General features: G+C 38.2%; 1 protein-coding gene across 3 annotated transcripts in view; it reads right to left on the bottom strand.

Annotated features, from left to right (window-relative positions):
* LRRC2 (leucine rich repeat containing 2) overlaps nucleotides 1-23,944 on the bottom strand; it is a 457,557-nt gene that overhangs the window by 307,776 nt on the left and 125,837 nt on the right. Inside the window, exons 6-7 of one of the 3 annotated variants that reach the window (XM_072150809.1) lie at nucleotides 3,910-4,055; nucleotides 1,364-1,516 (exon numbers count right to left, since the gene is read on the bottom strand). The exons of the other annotated variants lie outside the window; for them this stretch is intronic. Of the exons in view, the coding sequence (XP_072006910.1) occupies nucleotides 1,364-1,516; nucleotides 3,910-4,055 (299 nt within the window). The remainder of the gene's footprint in view (nucleotides 1-1,363; nucleotides 1,517-3,909; nucleotides 4,056-23,944) is intronic. 3 annotated transcript variants of the gene reach the window in all.

Genomic DNA, 23,944 nt, shown 5'->3' on the forward strand with positions numbered 1-23,944 from the left:
CTGGCGTTCGGAAGGCTATGAACTGCAGTGTTTCCTAGTTTACCGGTATGTTCCAATAAATCAAGCGATTTAACACTGCTATTACTGGGGAAGGGCTAGGGAGTTGTTTATTTTAGTAAGGGGTAGGAACCTGAAAAACATGCAGCTCTGGCAATTCAGTTAATAGACATGTGTTAAGAACAGACCTAGGGCCTTCATTAGTCCATGGCTGTAATTCTAAGAAGACATTTCTTAGCGATCAGGACGCAGATGGCCAGCAGTGTTAAATAAAATACAGTTTACATGCATTTTAAATGTTAGATGATACTGTGTTATGACCACAGAATGTAATGAGTTAACCCGTGGCTGGTGCCCTAGCATAGCAAGGAAGTAGGAGAAGGTTCACTCTGGATTCCAGGAGTCAAGTTGACAAAACCTTTTTATGCTATTGAACCAGAAGGGCTATGTACGTGTAATAGCATCCCTCTGTGCTCTGTAGTGATGGGCAGTCCAGCTTTTCTTAGTGAGCTGGATCACTAGTGCTATGGATTCAGAGGCTGTTACACTGTAGCAGCACATCTCAGTCTCCCCCTCTACCTGCACTTTCTGTAATCTCAGCAGCAGTGAGTACACAGTGGGAGGGGAAGAGTGTTGCTTCAGAATGTAAAAGCCTGTGTAGCTACAGCCCAGAGGGCTTCTGATAACACAAAATGCTTCAAAGATTTTAGATCCAGCTCATTGAAGGGTTAAAAGCAGCCCTTATTGGAAATTACTGTCCAGTTGCACCTTACAGCAATGGAATACATGCCCATGATGGGAGAGGCCACAAGGATGATGGGTGATCTGGTGTTTTGGATGTTATTGGCTTCTGGTAACATGCCAATAGCCTTACAGACTTATTAGCAACATTTTGAACGTTTATTCTACAAGGGAAAGGGCCATTGATAATAAATATAAGAAGATTACCACAATTACATTGCCTGTATTTATGAGTAAGTGCCCCTTTTTTATCATGCTTGATTTCCTTTTCAAATGTCTTTTTAGCCTCTGGCTCAAAACTTAGGGATTTGTTTGCATCCTGAGTTTATAGACATCTGTCTTAAAAGGTTTTGTACTATTATGGTAATGATGACCTATCCAGATACATAAACATGGCTCTGGCTTCTTGATGGATCCGGCGGACGGCTGTGCACGTATAACTGTGGGCCAGGTCCTACCTGGCACAGAATTGTGCAATTAATTGAGACCGTTCAGCTTGAACATTCTGCCATTGGCTGTGCACCCACCTCGCCATTCTGTGACCCCTTGGTGTGAAGAGGGAAATATTCTCAATTGCTGACATAAAAGCACTGATACATTTCCCTCCTATGTGTGCATAACTTACTTCAGTGAAGGGTTTTCTACAAGTGCAGAGGGTATTTCAACCAAGTTGTCACCACTGACGACCAATAACTTCAAATTAGAAAGATTGGCAAGCTCAATTGGTAAGTAAGTCATTGCATTCTTTTGCATCAGCAAGGTTTCTAGTCCCTCTAATCTGCAAAATAAAATATACACTAACTTCAATATAAAAAATCAAGAAAACAGCCAAAGTGGTCTACTTAACTGATGTTATACCAAATCATCAAATACAGGCAGTCCCGGGTTACGTACAAAATAGGGTCCGGAGGTTTGTTCTTAAGTTGAATTTGTATGTAAGTCGAAACTGTATATTTTATAATTGTAGATCCAGACAAAAAAAATTTTGGCCCTAGTGACAATTGGAGTTTAAACATTTTTTGCTGTAATTGGGACCAAGGATTATCAATAAAGCTTCATTACAGACACTTTACAGCTGATTATTGCAATCTGGGACTTATAGTAAAGCATTCAGAAAGCTTCACCAAAGGTCAGAGGGGTCTGTCTGTAACTATGAGTTGTCTGTAAGTCGGGTGTCTTTAAGTAGGGGACCGCCTGTATCTAAAAGCGCTCAGTTTATATTATTTGAAATGTAACCTTTTTAAGACTCAACTTTACTACAGTCCTAGTAGTTTTAATCTACTGCATAACGAAACAAGGGAGATTTATCTCATATTGTACATCATTTTCTGTCATAAAATATATTACGCATTACAACTTTCAGGCCATCTCAGGATATGTCAGAGATAGAGCTTAACAGGACAATTCCTGGCCTCCCATATTGCTTTTATGATTCACAAAAAGTTATGGGTTTTCTAAAGTAGTTTCGACCTCCAAGATGGCCGTCATCTACAACTCCCATGATACCTCAGTTCTCAGTGATGATCTAACAGACTGTCTTGCTGTTTTAAGAAAGAAATGATGTGTGTACAGTAAAAAAAATCTTGCTAAAAAGAGCCTGTGTCTTATAGTCCAAAGGATCCAGCACTGCCAGACCCACCTGATTGCTGTAATGGAGATCGGGTGAGGCACTGATATAGGGTTGTACCTGATCTCCTAGAGAGCAGAGTCTCCACACTGCTCTCTCCCTGGTGTCGCGACATGGATATCACCTCCAGGACCTGTAGTGATGTACTGAAGCATGTAAATGATCACATTCTTCCTACATCACTCAAGGTCCTCATGCTGCTCAAGATGAGGGAGGGAAGAAGTTAAGCATTGGAACAGGGTAAGAGGAGGGGAAGGGGGGTTCTGTGTGTGTTTGTGCGTATAGTAGTGTCTAGTGTGTCTCTTATGTGTATAGCAGAGCTGCATGTGTGTTTATGTGTATAGTAGTGACCAGTGTGTTCCTTATGTATGTGAGTATAGCAGAGCTGTGTTTATGTGTATAGTCATGCCCATTATGTCCCAAATGTGTGTATAGCAAAGCTATGTATGTGTTTATGTGCTTAGCACTGCCCAGTCAGTGTCTGTGTATTTGTGTATGCATAGCAGAGCCCAGTATAAGTAGCACTGCCAACTGTGTATAGCAGCGCACAGTGTATGTAATAGTGCCCAGTGTCCTTCCTATGTATGTATAGCTGTGCTGAGTGTGTTTCTATTTCTGTTTGTGTGTGTGCTGTGTGTGGATGTAGCAGATCTGTGTGTGGTGTGCCACCAACAGGGATATTTTAATTGGTGTAAAATATGTTTTTCCTTTTTTGTAAGAATAAATCTGCAGTGCGTCTTATAGTAAGGAGCGTCTTGTGGTCTGCAAAAATACGGTATACTGCACATTGCATCACTGAGATGGGTCTCTCCATAACACTGGACATACTGGATGCACTACAACCAACCAAACTTCATTGTTTACTTCTTGTGTATAGAAATCTGTACCTGGTAATGTAATACTTGCAGTAATGTTGAGCAGACGCAAACTGCAAAGTTTTGGTTTGTGACAAACTTTGGCGGGGCTCAACCAGTTCGGGTCTGGGTTGAGTCCAGCTTAACAAACCACCAGTAATGCGCACTATTGGTGCTGGCACTGAAGCAGGCATTAACTCATCAAAGTCGTTGCCACAATTTGCCTGGCTGCTTTGCCTGTTACCTGGGTAGTTATGCCTACATTAATTTAACATAAACAAGTACTCCATTATGCCAGTCACAATAACTGTGAGTAAAATATTTTTTTTTCAATAATATTATTAAATAGAGAATCATAATTTGCATCCAAGCCATGAAGACTGTTGGAAATGCCATGGGGATGCTGTGTAATATTTAGCATTGCTTAGAGTGTTTTTCCCTTGCTGTCTATAAATAAAATAAAAATGTACTTTGTTACAATTACACAATCTATGTGTTGTGAATTGGTAGCTAACATTACTGTCATTTGACCTGTCAGTAGGAGAAATAGTCCTTCAAATCACGCTGTCCATTTATGTACATATTTCTCATTATGTCTTCTATATGTCAGTAAATGATGTGTGCAAGTCAGTCACAACTATGAAACTGAGTCTCATGATATCATTGATTTTGAGCATGAATCACATTTACCTGTCTATGTCCTGGGGAAGATCCTTTAGGTTATTACTGCTGATGTCCAACCATTGCAAGTTTGACATCCGTAAGACACAAATTGGAATGGAAGAGAATTTGTTTGCCGACAAATCAACAAACGTGACCTTTTTCAAATTACTCAACTGGAAAAGAAACAAGAAACATTCATGACAACAGAGATTGTGGGAATGGTCTATTCCCTTAAAAACGCTCACGTGTTATATGCTCAAAGTAATCCAAAATTCTCCCTTGTTATTTCGCTTTGCAACTTTAAGGTCTAGTCAATTAATGGTTTACAAATATTATATAAACGCAAATTACACGGTTGATTGATGAATTATGATTGTTACACTATTATGTGCCTTATTTTCAAAATCTCTTATTTTCATGACATTTCTGAACTCTCCCTTAATGACCTGTCCACCTCTTCCTCCTATTACAGACTGGACCTTTTAATGGATAACTTCAAACTTTACCAGTTTCTACCAATATAACGCCATCTACACTTAAAGGGGTGTTCCCATTTCAGTAAATACAGGCGGTCCCCTACTTAAGAACACTCGACTTACATATGACCCCTAGTTACAAACGGATGCCTGGATATTGGTAATTTATTGCACTTTAGTCCTAGGCTACAATAAACAGCTATAACAGTTATCACAGGTGTCTGTAATGAAGCTTTAGAGTTAATATTGATTCTTATGACAACACGACATTTTTAAAATCCAATTGTCACAGAGACCAAAAAAGTTCTGGCTGGGATTACAATAATAAAATATACAGTTCCGACTTGCATACAAACTCAATTTAAGAACAAACCTACAGACCCTATCTTGTATGTAACCCGGGGACTGCCTGTATATATTATTGTTTGTATAATGAAAAGTTATTCATGTTTCCAATATGATTTCTGTATCCATTCCTCAAAGTTTTCTAGATCTCTACTTGCTGTCTCTGATTACTTTCTATGATACTAACGAGGTGTGACCATGGTCAGTTTTGTGTCCACTAGAGGTAAACATAGAAGCTTTCCATAGATTGACAGCAAGCAGAGAGCTAGAGAACAGTGAAGAATTGATACATAAAGTATATTGGAAACATGAATAACTTTTCATTATACAAACAATAACATCTGCCGAAATGGGAATACCCCTTTAATCTCTCTTTGCAAATATTCCTCATGTTTGGTCCTGGGATTCTTAGGGTCATTTTTCTCCCATCTTATTTAAGCTCTGTACCAGAAGCCTCACCTCTACTTTTCCCAGTAACAGGTTTACCATCTAGAAGTAACCACTGATTATACCCTGTACTGCAGAATGCACATCCAAGCTTACAACCCTTCCCATCTTACACACTTAAACCCTCCGAATCTGCACTTAACCTGAAAGCAGGTTATTTTACCTTTACCCTCATGTATCACTGCCTTGGCTAGTCTCTTTCTTGTACTCAATTTCCCAGCAAATGTCTATAAAAAGGATAACAATGTGCAACCTGTCCTCTCTTGACTTCATTGCCATATCTTTCTTTGCTCGACATACGAGTACATTCCTTGCTCTCCTCTTGTCAGCTCCTCACATCATGATCTCCAATTTCTTCAATGCAAACAGCATTTTCTGCAACTCCCATTGGTAGCTTAGAAGGTATATTAAAAATGCACCTCTTCAGTAAGGTTACCTTAAGATGAATGGCCTCCGTTTGGATTGAAGGGGTTTGATAGTTTTAAATATATGGCAGGGTGCTTGAAAAATAATAGATGCATATACAGGCAGTCCCCGGGTTACATACAAGATAGGGTCTGGAGGTTTGTTCTTAAGTTGAATTTGTATGTAAGTCGAAACTGTATATTTTATAATGGAAGTTCTAGACAATTTTTTTTTTTTTGCCCCAGTGACAATTGGAGTTTCAAAATTTTTGTTGTAATTGGACCAAGAATTATCAATAAAGCTTCATTACAGATACTTTACAGCTGATCATTGCAGTCTGGGACTATAGTAAAGCATCCAGAGAGCTTCACCAGAGGTCACAGTGGGCAGAGGGGTCCGTCTGTAACTATGGGTTGTCTGTAAGTCGGGTGTCCTTAAGTAGGGGACCGCCTGTACTTCATATATCTCTCCCCACTCCATTTTAGCTGCAGTGCCAACCATCACTGCTGGGACTCTGTTTGTTTACACACTGGGGGAAGTGTATCATGTTTTTATTTTCTTTGTTTTATAATTGAGCCTTTTGGCAGGTCTTTTTTTGTGTCTTATGTATGATCATATCTTTTTTCTAGTGATACATGTTTAGTTTCTCCTACCCTGGCAGCTGCAACTTTAGACTTTTTGTTGCAAATGTTTCAAATCCACATGGACACAAGCCATGTGAGGGGGTTATATGCAGGAGTGGACACTACTGCAAATTTTGGGATTTGAGGCAGTGGCCTGAATTTTTAAGCACTCTAGTCGCACCCCAGGGAGATGATGACATTGAAGCTTCGGTCACACGTGGTGTTTTCAAATGCATCACAACAGTTGAGAAGTGCAGATTTGCCTAATTACATTGCTGTCAACTTTTGGTTTACAAAATACAATAACAATATAACACACGCTAACACTGTATAAAGGTATGTGTTAACGCATGCATTTTGTTAGCACCATGTTGACAGCAAACTAATTAGGCAAATCTGCTCTTCTCAACTGTTGTGATGCATTTGAAAACGCATGTGTAACCAATAAATTTCAGTAAAATGTGTAACCAATAAATATCAGTAAAATGTGAAAAAATGTATAAATTAAAAAAAAATTGGCAAAACTCTCAATGCCCAACAGGTTTATGTGCAAAATTAAACATTTAAAGCATGTGAAATAATTCCAATTTACATGTTAAAACAGGATCCATGAAAAAAGATCCTTCCTAGACAAAGAAATGTGTACAGTGTCTTGAAATGAACGTGTACAAGTATTGTAATTTCCTGTAAAGATTACTATGAATGAAAAAAAAACTAGATGGATGATACTGTAAACAGCTTATAACTTTGTTGTACTATGTTCTATGGAAAAATTTGAATAAAAAATGTATTATTCAAAAAAAAAATAATTTCTCTGCTTCTGCCCTTGAAAACTTACAAAAGTAAGCAAAAAAAGTGATACAAAAGGGAAAACTTGCACGGAACATCTGGTGCAACTTCACAAGGTGCAGACCAAGGCATACTTCAAAAACGAAAGTCACGAAAAGAAAAAACTAGCAGAAATAATGATGTCCCACACTGAAATTAGTGCTGTAGCAGGGACGTGTCAGTGTTCAGGACAGCACTTCTAGGTTTCTATAAATAAACAAAGACCCGGCAGTGACAGAGAGAGGTAAGTATATGCATTTTGTTATTTTCCCCCAGACATATATTGTACGTCAATGCGGGAAGATACTTCCTGCACGCAGACGTGCTATAACGTCCAGCTTCTGGCATCGGCTTATGAGTGGAATCGGTGCCAGAAGCAGTGGGTGTCAGAAGTATATCACAGCTGACACCATGCTGTAACACCCATGACCAGAGTCATCTCCAATTGTGGAGACACCGTGCTGAAGCATGACCGCGACTTGTAAGGGGCTCCCCCTGTGCCGCTTACCAGGGGATCCAATCCTCCTCAGAGCAGATTTAAGATCCACTGAGTTCCATGGGACTGCTGATGTCTCCAGCGGTCAGACCCATTACGGGACTCTAAACTGCGTCAGCATGCCAAATAGTTTACCTGCACTACAATACATTGCAATGCAGTGTATTGGACTTTATAAATTTTAGGGGCTTATGTTTTATTTATTTATTTTAAAAATGGTTTAACCCCTTAAGGACGCAGGGTTTTTCGGCTGATTTCTCGCTCTCCAACTTCAAAAATCCATAACTTTTTCATTTTTACGTGTACAGACCTGTGTGAGGGCTTATTTTGTGCGTAACAAATTTTACTTTCCCGTGATGTTATTTATTTTAACATGCCGTGTACTGCGAAGCTGAAAAAAAATTCAAAATGTGGAAAAATTGAAAAAAAACCACACGTGCGTCACGTTCTTGTGGGCTCAGTTTTTACGACTTTCACTCTTCGCTCCAAATAACCCGCCTACTTTATTCTTTGGTTCGGTGCGATCGCAGTGATACCAAATTTATATAGGTTTTATTGTGTTTTAATACATTTTCAAAAATTAAACGAATGTGTACAAAAAAGAAAACAAATTTTTTGCCATCTTCTGACGCTAATAACTTTTTCATACTTTGGCGCACGGAGATGTGTGAGGGGTCATTTTTTGCGAAATGAGGCGACGTTTTCATTGATACCATTTTGAGGTCTGTGCGACATTTTGATCATTTTTTATTTCATTTTTTATGTTATGTAAAAAGGTGTAAAAGTCGCATTTCGGACATTTGGGCGCCATTTCCCGCCTCGGAGGTCACCGCCGGCCGTAACCGTTTTTATATTTTGATAGATCGGGCATTTTGGGACGCGGCGATACCTAATATGTCTGTGATTTTTACTGTTTGTTATGTTTTATATCCGTTCTAGGGAAAGGGGGGTGATTTGAACTTTTAATATTTTATTAATTTTTTTTATTTTTTAAACTTTTTTTTTTCTTTTTTTTTTCACTATTTTTAGACCATCTAGGGTACATTAACCCTAGATGGTCAGATCGCTCCTACAATTACTGCAATACTACAGTATTGCAATATATGGCATTTTTGCAGGTCATACATTACAATGAGCCACTGGCTCATTGTAACGAACCTGCATAAACCATGTAGCCTCGTGTCAAAAGAAGACCCGAGGCTACCATGGTAACCGATCGCTGCCCCCCGATGACGTCTTTTAAACGCCGCCGGCGACTTTGCCGGCGGCGTTTAGAGGGTTAATAGCCGCGATCGGTGCAAGCACCGACCGCGGTTATTAGCGGTGGGGGTTTTGTGCAAAATGCAAAAACCCCCACCTCTGTATGAAGAGGACTCAGCCCGTGAGCCCTCTTCATACATCCCTTATACCTCTGCACCGTAGAGCTACGGCGCAGAGCGTTAAGGGGTTAAACTTATTCTTTTTTTTTTTTACTTTATACAAACTTGGACTTGAACCAGCAATACTCTGATTGCTGGTTTTAAGTCCAAGTTTGTATAAAGTAAAAAAAAATAAGTTTATGTTTTATTCATTTATTTTAAAAATGGTTTAAACTTATTTTTTTTCACTTTATACAAACTTGGACTTAAAACCGGCAATACTTTGATTGCCAGTTTTAAGTCCAAGTTTGTATAAAGTAAAAAAAAATAAGTTTAAACCATTTTTAAAATAAATGCATAAAACATAATCTCCCAAAATAATACGAAATATTCCCATACAAACACTATATAAAAAACACAAATACACAAAAATATGGTATTGCTGTGTCAGTAACATTCTTTATAATAAGGCCTGGTGTCAAGGAGGGCAGCAAAGAAGCCACTTCTCTCCAGAAAAACGTCAGGAACAGACTGATATTCTGCAGAAGGTACATGGAGTGGACTGCTGAGGACTGGGGTAAAGTCATTTTCTCTGATGAATCCCCTTGCCGATTGTTTGGAACATCTGGAAAACAGCTTGTTGGGAGAAGACAAGGTGAGTGATACCACCAGTCTTGTCTCATGCCAACTGTAAAGCATCCTGCAACCATTCATGTGTGGGGTTGCTTCTCAGCCAAGGGAATCGGCTCTCTCATAGTCTTTCCTAAAAACACATCCATGAATAAAGAATGGTACCAGAATGTCCTCCAAGAGCAACTTCTCCCAACCATCCGAGAGCAGTTTGCTGATCAACAATGCCTTTTCCAGCATGATGGAGCACTTTGCCATAGAGCAAAGCTCAGGGAACAAAACATAGAGATTTTGGGTCCATGGCCTGGAAACTACCCAGATCTTAATCCCATTGAGAACTTGTGGTCAATCATCAAGAGACGGGTGGACAAACAAAAACAAAAAAATTGTGACAAAATGCAAGCATTGATTGTACAAGAATGGACTGCTATCAGTCAGGATTTGGTCCAGAAGTTGACTGAGAGCTGCCAGGGAGAATTGCAGAGGTCCTGAAGAAGAAGGTTCAACACTGCAAATATTGACTTGCTGCATTAACTCATTCTAGCTGTCAATAAAAGCTTTTGTTACTCATAATATGATTGCAATTGTATTTCTGTATGTGATAAAAAACTCTGGCAAACACACATAAAAACCAGAGGGCAACAGATCATGTGAAAGTATATTTGTGTCATTCTCAAAACTTTTGGCCATGACTGTATTGTCCAAAAAATAGCAATTTGTAGATTAAACTATCTTTTCTGTTTTAACCCCTATAAAACATCTAAAGGGTTAACAAACTTCTTAAATGTTGTTTTTCTATATTGTCTATATAAACCTGTACCCTGATAATCTAACCACATTGTCCCCACCCACACTCTGAAACTTTACACTGACCAGCCTAGGGAGTAATAGGAGCAGAAACAGAAAAAAACTAAGTAAAATTGTAAAGTAAGGGGTTAAGGTGATTCAGCATTCCTGATACTTACATTAAAGCAGTCTTCAGACTCTCATGCTTCTTTGTTTACACTATTGAGCACTGATGAATACGAGAGGCCTGCAGCAGGAGATTATGACTCATGCTCCCCCCTCCCCTCTTCCTGTGTCTGTCACTGAGACTGACTGTGAGAGAAAGAGACACGGACTGGAGCAGTAAGAAACCGGAAGTTGTGTAGGCAAAGGTACAGGTATATAAATGCAGAGACATGTCTAATGGAGCAGATTTATTGAAAAGTGGCCAACCCCTTTAAGATGTTTGCTGTTCATATTTGTATTCCTGTTAATATCTTTTTAAATACTGTTTTTTATTGGACTTTCTGCATCTAACCTGGCCTATCACCTTGACTTTCACTACCCTATCCTACCTCTCTTGACCTCAGTTTGCTCATTGACCATGTCCCCACCTGACCTACAATGCAATTTTCTGGTGCTATCTTTCTCCAATGCCAAACCAATTTGTTGGTACATTGGGTCTACTGCATGCCATTATTTTACATAACTTTGATTTTACTGGAATTTATTTCTGTTTACACAAGAGTTTTATAAATGTGAAGCAAACAATGTTCTGCCAGTGTTTCACTAGCTGAAATCATACAAAGAAGGTCCATATTTTATGTTTCAGTAGTCTGCACATTACTGTAACTATGCACATTGTATGAAAACATGGTATTTGACTATTAAATTAGCAGCTAAAGTGAAAAAGTTTCATAGAATTATTACCCTTGCTTAAATTAAGTGGCCTTAATGTGTTTTCAAAGCCCATTGTGCCCTTCTTGTGAATGCCCTAATGTACATATCTCATTGTTGGTGGGCTATGAATATTGGTTATTGTAAGACAACGTTGCAAACGATGGTTATACTATTGTCATCCATCCTATTTTTATCTTCATGAATTCATTCGTACAGCATTTTTTCTAAGTTCCCTTTATCTGACTTTGAATAGAAAAGTGCATGGCCTTTATTTAGGTTCCATTTAGAATTCTGTGTTTTACAATGCATTTACGCCTTTCACAGCGGCACCCACTGTTCTATTTAATCATTATTGTCATCTTTAGTTGCTAGGTTCTCAAATTGCTTCTTATCTTAATAATTTTAGAACTATAACTTTGCCATTAAAAAGCACCACTGGTTTCCTTTTCTCTTTGACAGTTAGTTTCCGTTGAAAGCAAAGGACACTACGCCCCTGACTTGAACTAGGTGTTTGATTAATGGGTGTATTTTCATTTCTGCTCAGCTCTATTTTGTGCCATTGAAAGGGATTTGCTGATAAGATTTGTTGCTTATAGTTTCAGCATGAAAAGCTTGGCTGCACAGTATCAAACAAAACCAAAGGTCTGTATGGCAACATATAAAAAAATAAAAATAAATAAAAGTATACCCAAGCAATAACTTTATGCACATCCATTATATACTGCTTATTATATGCAAAATAATGCCAACAAGCACCTGCGATAAAGTTGGTAGGTCATGTTGTATGCATTATAAACAATGTTGTATAGGTTTTAAATATTTATAAATAGCAAATATCAATGCAGGATGTAACCTTCTCACAGGAACATGATATTATGAAACCTGTGCAAACACATAAATATGTATAATGTCAGTCACTACTGTAGGTGTGCAATGCAGAAGTAAATCTTTAGAAAAAAATACCTGAATCATAGATCATTTTACATTTTAGTATTTAAAGAAATAGACCAGAATAAAATATGTTTAAGTTTGTAACCATCTCTTAATAATTGATATAATTTGTAGGAGTGAACCATCATACACGTACGTCCTACCATTCACATGGCATAGTAGTTAGGGCCACACAATCAATCAGGGAGATGCTTGTGATACAGTTTACATTGTTGAGCCATAGCCAAGCATAACCAGCTGCTTATTTCCTAAACGATACTGCACTTAAATAAATGCTGATAAAGACAACAGAGGAAGAATTTTAGCCTAACTGCACACAATGCTGTATGATTTGTGGTGTGGACGCTCTACATAGTCACAGTGCGGTCAGACATGCACCGGGCTGTGAATGAGTGCAATAGAAGTCAATGTGGCTTGGGGGTTTGCCATACACTAGTGCATGGTGCAACAGCATATGATAGTAACCCCCCCTCCCCCCCCCCTATCACCACCAGATATTTATGGTGATGCTTCAGGCTCCTGATAAAGACGCTTAGTGTGTGGCTTGGAAGTTCTATATCAGGTTCTGGAGCAGGCTATAGGCAGTACCACAGCTGGGTATGGCCCCCTTCATTTGGTGTATGGAGGAAAATAGATGAAATTCCTGGCCATGTGCCAGGAATTGTGACTATTTCAGGAGTTTTATGTCAGAAAACTGGTATGTGCCCCAATAAGGCCTTATGCAGTAATGTTCAAGTGAATGTGATTTTGTTCAAAAGATTATTTCAATGCCGTTGTTTGAGCGCCGCCATTGGTTGTATGCATTTTTTTTAATATCAAAACCCGTTTATAAGTAAATATCTGCATTATTTCCACAAACATTATATCTATGCCGATGTCATGTTGATTTATTCAGAAAAAGATGTGACAAAATATGTTAAAATAATAATAACACATGGAAAGGGTGTGACCTAGCTGAGCATGACGTAAGATGCATTTGATGACTGCTCCAGCCAATTATCCTGCTAGTGATAAGGTATATGACTGCTACCTTGCTTAATACCTATCATACCTGTTCTCCCAGATCTTCTACGCTGAAGTGCCTTCTAAGAGCACCCGGAGCTCAAAATTCTCAGTGGCCTGAATTTTCAAGATGGTGCTGATGCTTCTACCACCACTTCTGCCTCTATCCATAGACTACAGACCGCCCTGGCTGATTTGCCAGAAACAGAGGAGGTGGCTGCTATAGAAGTTCAATGAACAGACTTTTTCCCCCATTGTTGACCAGAGAAAGGGAGCAAAGGGTCCTGGCTAGACTGATGTTGGTGAAAGTGCTTCATTTTAAGGATAGAGACACTGTTCTCAGGAATACCATGGATAACCCTGACCTAACAATGATAAGCTAAAATAATAATAATAATTCACTTATTGAGAATTGTTCATTGGATATACAAAGGAGAAGAGCTAAGTTTACGGACTGAATATCCCATACTCAATGTTGTTCCTGGCCAAGTTGGATCGGCACTGCAGTGGATGGATCAACATGAGGGTCAACTTTATGCCCATGCTACAAATGTGGGAGACTGATGTCTACCCAGGGACTCAAGTTCTATGTGCCATGTACAGAGTTTTGAGCTAAATGTGCAGACTCCACTTTATGGGCCTTTACCTATGTTACGTGTTCTATCCAGATTGGAAGGTTTTCTGTGCAGAAACCAAGTACAGAGAGTAGGGTTTCTCTGAAAGGGTTCCCTTGGAGGTGCGTTCTCACAATACCTCACCACCGTGAGACCCCATAACAATCCAAAACTGTGACTGTTTTCTTAAACTTTGTTTTTGCTGATTCTTTAGTTTTGCAACTGCCTCAATTGACCCTTTGGGGAGTCCACTTTATGGAAAAAAAAGCATCAGGGAGGGGCGGTGTGGGGTCTGTTAAATTGGGCTCAGTACAAGGTACAACACTTGTAAGGGCAGGAGTCTATATATGGGGCGCTAGGGACAGTCTGAAACGTATAACTGGACACAAGAATCCATTCCTGTACTGTCAGTATCCGTTACCCTGATGCTACAACCCAAAACTGCCTACCTCATTGACTGACTCTCAAGATATCTGGTAAGATGTTTTGTTTAGCTTCATAAAGGTTGTTTTTGTGTATGGCACTAATAGTTTGCCATCCTGAAGGTCAGTTATCTGTTGTTCCTATGCTTTGTGTTGATATTACACATTGGATAGATTTGTACTTTATCACCTTCAAGACCGATGGTCACTGGTGCCAGAAAGACCAGGTCAATTTTTTTATGTCCTGCTATGCGCTTCTTTAAATGTCGATATCTATGGAAAAGCATTACATATCATGACAGATTTTACTTTGAGAGAGTTTATCATGATATGATAGTTTTAATAATTACATATTTAAAATTTGCCAATAATTGACTATAAATGTCGCCTATATCACCTGAACCCTTGCACATAGAAACAAAATGCTGGTGTGATATTAAACAGGAGGAGAGTTTCCTTTTTAATACAATATATGGATTGTGTACGAATGCTTAACAGGGGATATTGGCAATGGAAATCTGTACTTAAAAATCAACTTTTTTTAGTGCAAATTTAATGGTGATTATCTCTGGCTCTGTGAAGAATCCATACACAATCCATATATCATATTAAAGAGGTGTTTCTCCTGTTTAATTTTTTCTAGATGCCAGGTTCAGGAGATATAGCCGTTTGAAGTTGGGCACTATCATGACATAAATAAACATCTTTTCTTCAATCGGTCACATTAAAAGCTGACGTAAATTTATGGGGAGGGGTTGTAAAGAGGTTATTATCTAACCTGGATGATTTGTGCTCCATTATCTATCTTGGTAATTACCATCTCTTTTGAGTTTAATGCATGTATAATAAACTTCTCTAAAATTTATAATGTTAACTATCTCACTAATCTGTGAGACCTGAGGTATTTTGTAAGGTCCAATACTTACCTTAGTGTATAACTGCTTTTATTATGGTGCTTTTTTGATTACATACACAATATGGTGGTATCTTGTTGCCTAAGCTTTTGGAAGTTTTGATTCGTTTGAGAAGGGAAGTTTGCCTCCATCAATGCAAATGTTATCATACCCTCATTTACTCAACTTGTATGGACCCATCTCTCTATTGTCCACTGATGTAAAAATATTTGCACTGCTCACTAGATGCAAACTGCATCACGGTCTAAGGCCTCGCGGATATGATTATATGGTCTTTTCTGTTCTGTATATATGGCTGTATTCTGGTCATAAAAATGGAGAACAAATAAGCAACATATAAACCTCCAGCTTGGAAAGTTATGAGAGTTCCTAATGCCTAGCTGTACCCTGAGACTATCTTTTCGTGGCAGAAGACCCAATATTTAACAAAAATTACAGGTTTCAGTTTGTACATTGAGGTAGATCTTGACTGACTGCATCCTTAAAGGAGTTGTCTAGGTTTAAAGATTTTTTATATATGGCTGGAGTGGCTTATACTGTGGTGGCCAAAAGTATTGGCACCCCTACAATTCTGTCAGATTGTTTTTCCAAAAAATGATTGCAATCAGAAATTCTTTGGTATTATTATCTTCATTTAATTTGTCTTCAATGGAAAGCCACAAAAAGAATTGTCAAAAAGCCAAATTGGATATAATTCCACACCAAATATAAAAAGGGGTGGACAAAATCATTGGCACTGTTTGAAAAATAATGTGATGCTTCTCTAATTTGTGTAATTAACAGTACTTGTAACTTATCTTTGGCACCTAACAGGTGGTGGCAATAACTTAATCACACTTGCAGCCAGTTGAAATGGAAGTTGACTTAACCTGTGCCCTGTGTCCTTGTGTGTACCACATTGAGCATGGAGAAAAGAAAGAAGACCAAAGAACTGTCTGAGGGCTTGAGAATCAAAATTGTGAGGAATCATGAGCAATCTCAAGGCTATAAGTCCATCTCCAAAGAGCTGAATGTTCCTGTGTCTACAATGCCCATGGCACTGTGGCTAACCTGCCTAGATGTGGACAAAAAGGAAACATTGACTAGAGATTTCAGCGGCAAAACTTACCTGAGAAAGCCTGAAAAGTTTTGGAAGAATGTTCCCTGGTTAGATTAGATAAAATTTAGAGCTTTTTGGGAAAAGGTATCAACATAGAGTTTACAGGAAAAGAAAAAAAAGAGGCCTTCAAAGAAAAGAACACGGTCCCTACAGTCAAACATGGCGGAGGTTCCCTGATGTTTTGGGGTTGCTTTGCTCCCTCTGGCACTGGATGGCTTCACCGTGTGCATGGCATTATAAGGTATGAAGACTACCAACAAATTTTGCAGCATAATAAAGGGCCCAGTGTGAGAAAGCTGGGTCTCCCTCAGAGGTCATGGGTCTTCCAGCAGGACAATGACCCAAAGCACACTTCAAAAAGCTCTATAAAATGGTTTGAGAGAAAGCACTGGAGACTTCTAAAGTGGCCAGCAATGAGTCCAGACCTGAATCCCATAGAACACCTGTGGAGAGATCTCACAATGGCAGTTTGGAGAAGGCGCCTTCAAATCTCAGGGACCTGGAGCAGTTTGCCAAAGAAAAATAGTCTAAAATTCCAGCAGATCATTGTAAGAAGCTCATTGATGGTTACCAGAAGTGGTTGTTCGCAGTTATTTTGTCTAAAGGTTGTACTACCAAGTATTAGGCTGAGGGTACCAATACTTTTGTCCGGCCCATTTTGGAGTTTTGTGTAAAATGACCAACAATTTTACTTTTTTTTTTTTCATTCTCTTTTGTGTTTTTTCATTGCAAGCAAAATAAATGAAGATATTAATATTAAAGAATGTGTGATTGCAATCATTTTCTGGAAGAAAATGAGTATTATCTGACAGAATTGCAGGGGTGCCAATACTTTTGGCCACCACTGTAAATAGTAGAGACCAAAATTCCCCTCCTGCGTCACTCCAGTCTGGCACCGCTTGTCAGTGCCTGACCTCTGTTTTTATACATTACTATACTATACGATACTATTGTATCTCCAACTACAGCCATGTGCCTGCTACAGCTTAGTTTCAGGTAGTTGTGACTATACAAATAGAGAAGAGAAAAAAAAGGGTTTTTTTTTGTGTGCTCACCCTTCCGTTGGCTCGTCCCAGTTGATAGCCGTGCTGGATAGAAAAAAAAAAAAACTCCTGGTCTGGATCCGAGGTAATAAATTGCAAGAGAAAAAGAAAAAATATAAAAGAAATCAGCACCGGCAACTGTTGAGAGTATAAAATCTTCGTAGAGAGCTTTATTAGTTACATGTTAAAAATGTGACATCACGATAGAAAAAGGGGGGAGGAAAAGCAAGGTGACGCGTTTTGGACAAAAAATGTCCTTAGTCATACCCATAAGGAATATTGTTGCAACTACCTTTTATGCATTGGAGGAGAACGCCACCGGAAGTCTGGTGAGAGGCGGGAGAGAGGTGTGTCAAGTAAAGAGATCACATGATCGCTGGGGGAGGGACAGTATGTGTAAAACCATAGGTAAGTATACAAATATGTAAAAAAAAATATAACTACGAGTATGGATGTTAGTAGATAAGCAAAAGATCGTTCCTGAAGTTCATACCATTAGGTGATCGTGTATCTAATAGTAAGATCCAATACGCTTCGCGCATATGGAGTTTCTTTTTTCGATTGCCTCCTCGTTTAGTAGATGGAATATGTTCAATTGCTACCACAGACATATATTTGGTAGAGCCATTATGTGCATCCTTAAGATGTTTAGATAAGCCTGAGGAGTTCCTAAGGCTGCTTAAATTGTTGGGGTTGGCTGCCGTGATATGTTCCGCTATGTGGGTCTTCAACTTTCTAGTGGTGCACCCACGTATTGCAATTTGCACTGTGTGCACATGGCAAGATAAACCACGTAAGTGGTTTCACAATTTAAATGTTTATGTATCGGGAAAGTATGTCCAGTAGTGTATGATGAGAAGGTAGAGGTTTTTAGTATAAGATTACACAGATTGCATCTCTTGTTGCCGCAACATACACTACCTCTATAGCTAAGCCAGGATGTATTACATTGTCCGGTATTGAATTGATTAGGGGAAAGTATACCTCCTAATGTGGGTGCTCGAGTGGAGACACATCGAATACCCTTATCCAAAATATTGGCTAGGGTGGTGTCTTGATATAATATAGGTAGGTACTTCTTCACCACTTTAGTTATTTCCAAATATTGTGGACTGTATTGTGTAGAAAAGACAGGGATATTGTCAGATTTATTGTTGGTATTTTTGTTTTTATCCTTTAAATAGTAGGAACGATCTTTGCTATCCACTATGTAACGTGCTCTATGGCATAGTTTGGGACTGTAGCCTCTTTTTTTCAAGCGATCAGTGATTCTATGGCATTCAGCATTATAGGACTCTGAGGTGAAGGACGCTCTTTTGGCCCTAATTTACTCTCCTATTGGTAAATTCTTTATAGTATGGGTTGGGTGACAGCTGTCAGCTTTGAGTGATGTGTTTCCAGAGGTGGGTTTGCGATAAAGTTTTGTTAGAATTTTGGATTGAAAGAAATCACCTGTGAAAAGAATGTCTAGGAAGGGAAAGTAAAGGGAAGAAAAGTAAATTTCAAGTTATAATCATTAGTATTGAGATATTGTACGAAATCGGCGACTGCCTCCCCACTACCACTCCACTACCCTACAGAATTATTTTGAAAAATCTATGATTCCGAAAGGACTTAGTATTAAAAAATTTGGAATGACGCACTGTCCGAATGTTCATTTAAACTAATGACACTCATAATTAACCAAGAAAAAATTCTCCTAAAGGAGGCACAGACCAACATTGAAAAAACTAAAACTACATTAATGGAAACGGTACCCGTGGAGAAATATCAGGAAATTACTGCAAAAATACAAGACACTTTGGATAAGCTGGAAACAGAAATCATGGACACAAAAAAAATCTAAATTTAACCGTGATGCCTATGATTACTCCACCAATACTGTCTATACTCAAACCAATTTTTCCACATGTGTAATTTTTTTTCAGCTTTGCAGTACACGGCATGTTAAAATAAATAACATTATGGGAAAGTAAAATTTGTTACGCTCAAAATAAGCCCTCACACAGGTCTGTGCACGTAAAAATGAAAAAGTTATGGATTTTTGAAGTTGGAGAGCGAGAAATGAGCGGAAAAACCCTGCGTCCTTAAGGGGTTAAAGCTAGAAGGAAGTCATTGGTATCCTTGATATATGACGGTATGTCCTTGAGTAGGGGACGTAAAAGCCAATCAATATATTTTGAGAGGGGTTCTGTCAGGGAGCCTATGCCCGCCACTATGACTCTTTTAGATAATAATCCTTTGTCATCAACACTACATTTCCCCCCTTGTCTACCGGCTTCACAATTATGTCCTTCATGGACCTCAACCATCCCAAAGCACAAAATTCTTCCTTAGTAAGATGTGGGTTTTTTGGGGGGTAAATAAGAGTTAGTAAATCGCTCATAACCCTATTTTGAAACTCCTCTAGGGGACTACCGGCAGACAAGGGGGGACAGTATGTAGAGCCCAAACCACCTCTGAAATTCTCGAATCCCTCCATTACAGCGGGGAACGGTTCACTATTGTCTGAATTGTCACATAGATTGGCCATCTTGGCGATGTGTTTCTGTCATAAAGGAACATACACTAAAACCCAGAGGGCCAATTGAGCAAGGAGTTTCGCCCTGTCTCAAGGGATGAGTGACCTCAGCAATCAGCCAGTTATTCCCGTGGATAACTTTAACTTAAGCCAAACCCTTCAACCATTAGGTGTTTTCTTTCATATATAGGTTCATTATGAGAGACATTGTTGTATGGCGGCTTGATTTTTGCAGGCTGAATATTTTTTTTTTTAGCACAGTATGGTAGAAATAGCATTTTACATTGCTTTACCACTTTTATTTAAACATGAACCCTGAGCTGGGTTTTTGCAAGTTGAACTTTTAATTTTTTGATGCATACAATTTTTTTTAAATCACTTTTTAATTTTGAGAAGGTAAGATAAACTGAAGCAGCATTTTTTAATTGATTTCCCTATGCTGGAAATATTAAGTTATTATATTGCTGGGTGAGGGGTGATTGGTTACGCTGGCAAAAACCTGGGATGCTGTTATCACTATATAGACTGCAGCTTCTCCATTTGCACCATTTTCTTGTGGGCTTGGTTTTTACGGCTTTCACTGTACACCCCAAATGACAAGTCTCCTTTATTCTTTGGGTCGGTACAATCGAGAAGATACCAAATTTATATAGGTTTTATTGTGTTTTAATACATTTTTTTTTAAATTAAACCTCCTGTACAAAAAAAACTACTTAATTTTGCCATCTTCTGGTGCAAATACCTTTTTTTACTTTCTATACTTATACTTCATTGTGCGGAACTGTGTGAGGTGTCATTTTTTGCAAAGTTTCATTCACCTTTTCATTGCTACCATTTTGAGGACCATAGGGCCTTTTGATCACTTTTTATAATTTTTTTTATATGTAGCAAACACTCACCTTGTATGGAGAGGGCTTAGCCCAGGAACCCTTTCCTCTATATATCCTCAGCCGAGATGTGACCCACTAATATGTCACACATCAGTTAATTATATGTTAAATAAAAGTTTACAGAATCAACAAGTACATACTATATCTTATCTTATATTTTTCAGCCTGTGGTATAGCTATTGGTTGATGCACACTTAAACTTAGTGACTGGTACATTTGGATATACATAAAGGCATTTTTGTACATATATATTGTACACATTGTACAATATATATATATATATATATATATATATATATATATATATATATATATATATATATATTTCAAACTCTAATATATAAAAATATTTCTTAATTTTATTTCAAACTACTCTCAAACATTTCATATAAAAATTGCCCAGAGGGGATATTTTTGTTTTGTTTCATAAAACCATCTGTGTTGTGAGTAGGAAGAATGTACTGTGTATCAGCACATAAACCAATATGTTATTGTTTGGTCTACGCAAACATAAAAGAGTTAAAACTAACGGGGGAAATCTTTATGTGCCACTGGCAGAGCTCTGGATCCCAACAGAATAGTTGAAAACCACTCAGCAACTTTATGCTACATTAAAACATTTTTAAAATGCACAATCAGGTTTAAAAACAATGTTATTGCTGTGAAATGCATCCGTTCATCAAATTCTAACAAGCAGAAAGAAATGTTCAGGGACAAGTTATCCACATATTTATGAAATAAGAAATGTAAGGTCATGTACTTGACAACAACAGCTTTCTCTATATGCCATTTGTAACTCTAACTACGTGCACTTGGAGTCCCAGTATATATGCCACAACAACCTCAATTTAAACTATGCCTTTTGGTTAACTATTAGTAGGGACGAGACTATGATCTTTATAAGCATCTATGTATTATTACCTTATTCAGTTGGCAACATATAGTAAGATTTTGTCATTCATTTAGAGCACTTTTAATTGAACTGATTGTCTCATTGCAGAAAAACCCTTAGGGTGCGGTCACAAGTCGCGTTTAACGCTTGCGTTTAAAAGCTCATTGCAAAAGCTGAAGAGAGGTTTGCCTAATTAAACAGCTGTTAACACTTGTGTTTACAAAATGCTAATATTAACACATGCGTTAACACATGCATTTACATTTCGTTGTGTTAACAATGTGTTTACATGTTTACACAAGTGTTAACAGTTGTTTAATTAGGCAAATCCCTCTTAAGCTTTTGCAATGCGTTTTTAGGGGTGCAAAGTGTGACCGCACCCTTAAAGGCATTGTAACAAGTTTACATTTTCTGTGAATAGGTGTCAGAACTCGCTAATTGCTCTGAATGGGATCAGATTTCAGGCGTCTGTGCTTGAAAACCACACACAGGGCTGCTTTGATTGACAACTCCCTTTCAGGATCTTTCCTTAGGGAAAAGCTGGGTGTGAGTTTGAGCTTGTTTTGTCAGTCAGTGGCTGGGGGCAGTGTCCATTGCTCATCTTATGTTTCACCCAGTTCCTTCAGAGGGTGCTGGTTATTGCAGTCCAGCTTTTGTCTTGCCTGTGCTATTGCTATATCTTTGCAATTCTGTGTATCTGACCTCAGCTATGTTTATTTAATCATTTTCTCGCTTTAAGTTTCTGTGCCTTTCTGCCATCTTGGATTTGACCCAGTTTGTCTGACTTTGCTATTATCTGTTGTTTGTCCCTCTGTGTCTTGCCTCTCCCTGTGTTAATCCACATTGTTGTCCATAAGAGGTACTCAATATAGGGCACATATTGAATTTGCGGTTCAGCTTCTTAAGTTTATACTGACACGTAATGTCTTCTCCTTCAATAGTAAAGTCTTCCACGAGCTCAGGGGCACAGCAATGGGGTGACCATGTACCCCTGCATGTGGTAATTTACTCCAGGGCTGGTGGGAGAACACTGTTGGTGGTGCTTATTTGAGTATCCTTAAATGGATTTTAAATTAAAGTTAATTTTTTTATATATATCACAAACGGCTTGCTTTTATGTTATAAGTACTCCCACTATAACCTATTAATAATGTTTTTCTGATATGCAAATTATCATACTTGACTCTTGTTTTAAAATATCTCCGGCTGCCAGTGAACCATGTCCCCTTACTTAGACTGACAGCTCCGTGTCTCTTTAAATCTTGGGAACTGCCTTGCATCCTTGTTCCTGTTTGACAGGTCTCACTGCTTGGACATGCTATTGTATGGAGCTGGTATTTAGGGACTGTCTGCCAATATTCAACTATAGACATATAAAGCTGTTTAGTTATAGGAAATACTGTGTCAATTTTATTAAACAGGGCTTTTTGTTACATTCATGTCATGTGACACAGGGTAAATAATCTTAAATTACATCACCCTGGTCATGAAGTGCTGGGCATAAGGCATGGGAAGTTGTATATGGGAGGGGCTGGATGAGCAGGACACACCCCCTCTGATGCCTGGAAACATAAGAGGAATAGTGAGAGAAACAATTTTTAGGTAAACAAGGGTGGCATTTAGTTAACAGAGATCTATGGGAACCTGTCCCTAGCTGTATTTGTGAAAATGTGGTGACAGGTTCCCTTTAATACCATAATAGTAAAGCAGAGAAGGAATGCTGGCTCCCTCATTGAAGATATACACAGCTCTTATTCTTTTTATGTCTCTAGACTAATAGCTCAGGTCAGTAATACTTTAATTAATCTGCAATATATAGACCACAGCCTATGTGTGGTCCAATAAACTTTATTTGTATTAATGTATTTAATGTATTAAGCTTTGTTTTTTATATCAGTGAAGAGGCCACAGTACTTAGGACCTGGTTCATTCAGTTAAAGTTATAGCCCTAACTTTTACATTTAAATTATAACATCTTTAACATGGATTTGTGGTTTCATAACTTTAGCTGTAGTTTGAATAAAGAAATGATAAATTCAGCAGAAAATACCATTTTTGACTAATAAAAAGTATATTTTTTCATTTCATATTATTCAGGGAAGAAAAAGCAATTTGTTTTATCAAAATCATTTGGCAGAGATAGGTGATGCTTTGTTATTTCCCTTAACACTATTTTGTCCTTCCTTGTCTTCCATTTTATATACTTTTAATATTTATGAGATTTCTGTCACTGCTAATCCCTCATTGTTATGTTCTCCCTCTGACATCAGAAACCCTTTAACCTGTCCTTGCTATTTACATCATTCACTTGCTAATAGCTGAAATTAAAACTGATTCCATTTTACCAAGCAGCTGCTGTGCATTGACAATATCTTGGCAAATACCATTGCCCATTTACCCCTGAAACCATCCAATTATGAGGAAAATATTTTGACTCATAT

This window comes from Engystomops pustulosus, chromosome 1 (assembly GCF_040894005.1).
Source record: "Engystomops pustulosus chromosome 1, aEngPut4.maternal, whole genome shotgun sequence".
Lineage (NCBI taxonomy): Eukaryota > Metazoa > Chordata > Amphibia > Anura > Leptodactylidae > Engystomops > Engystomops pustulosus.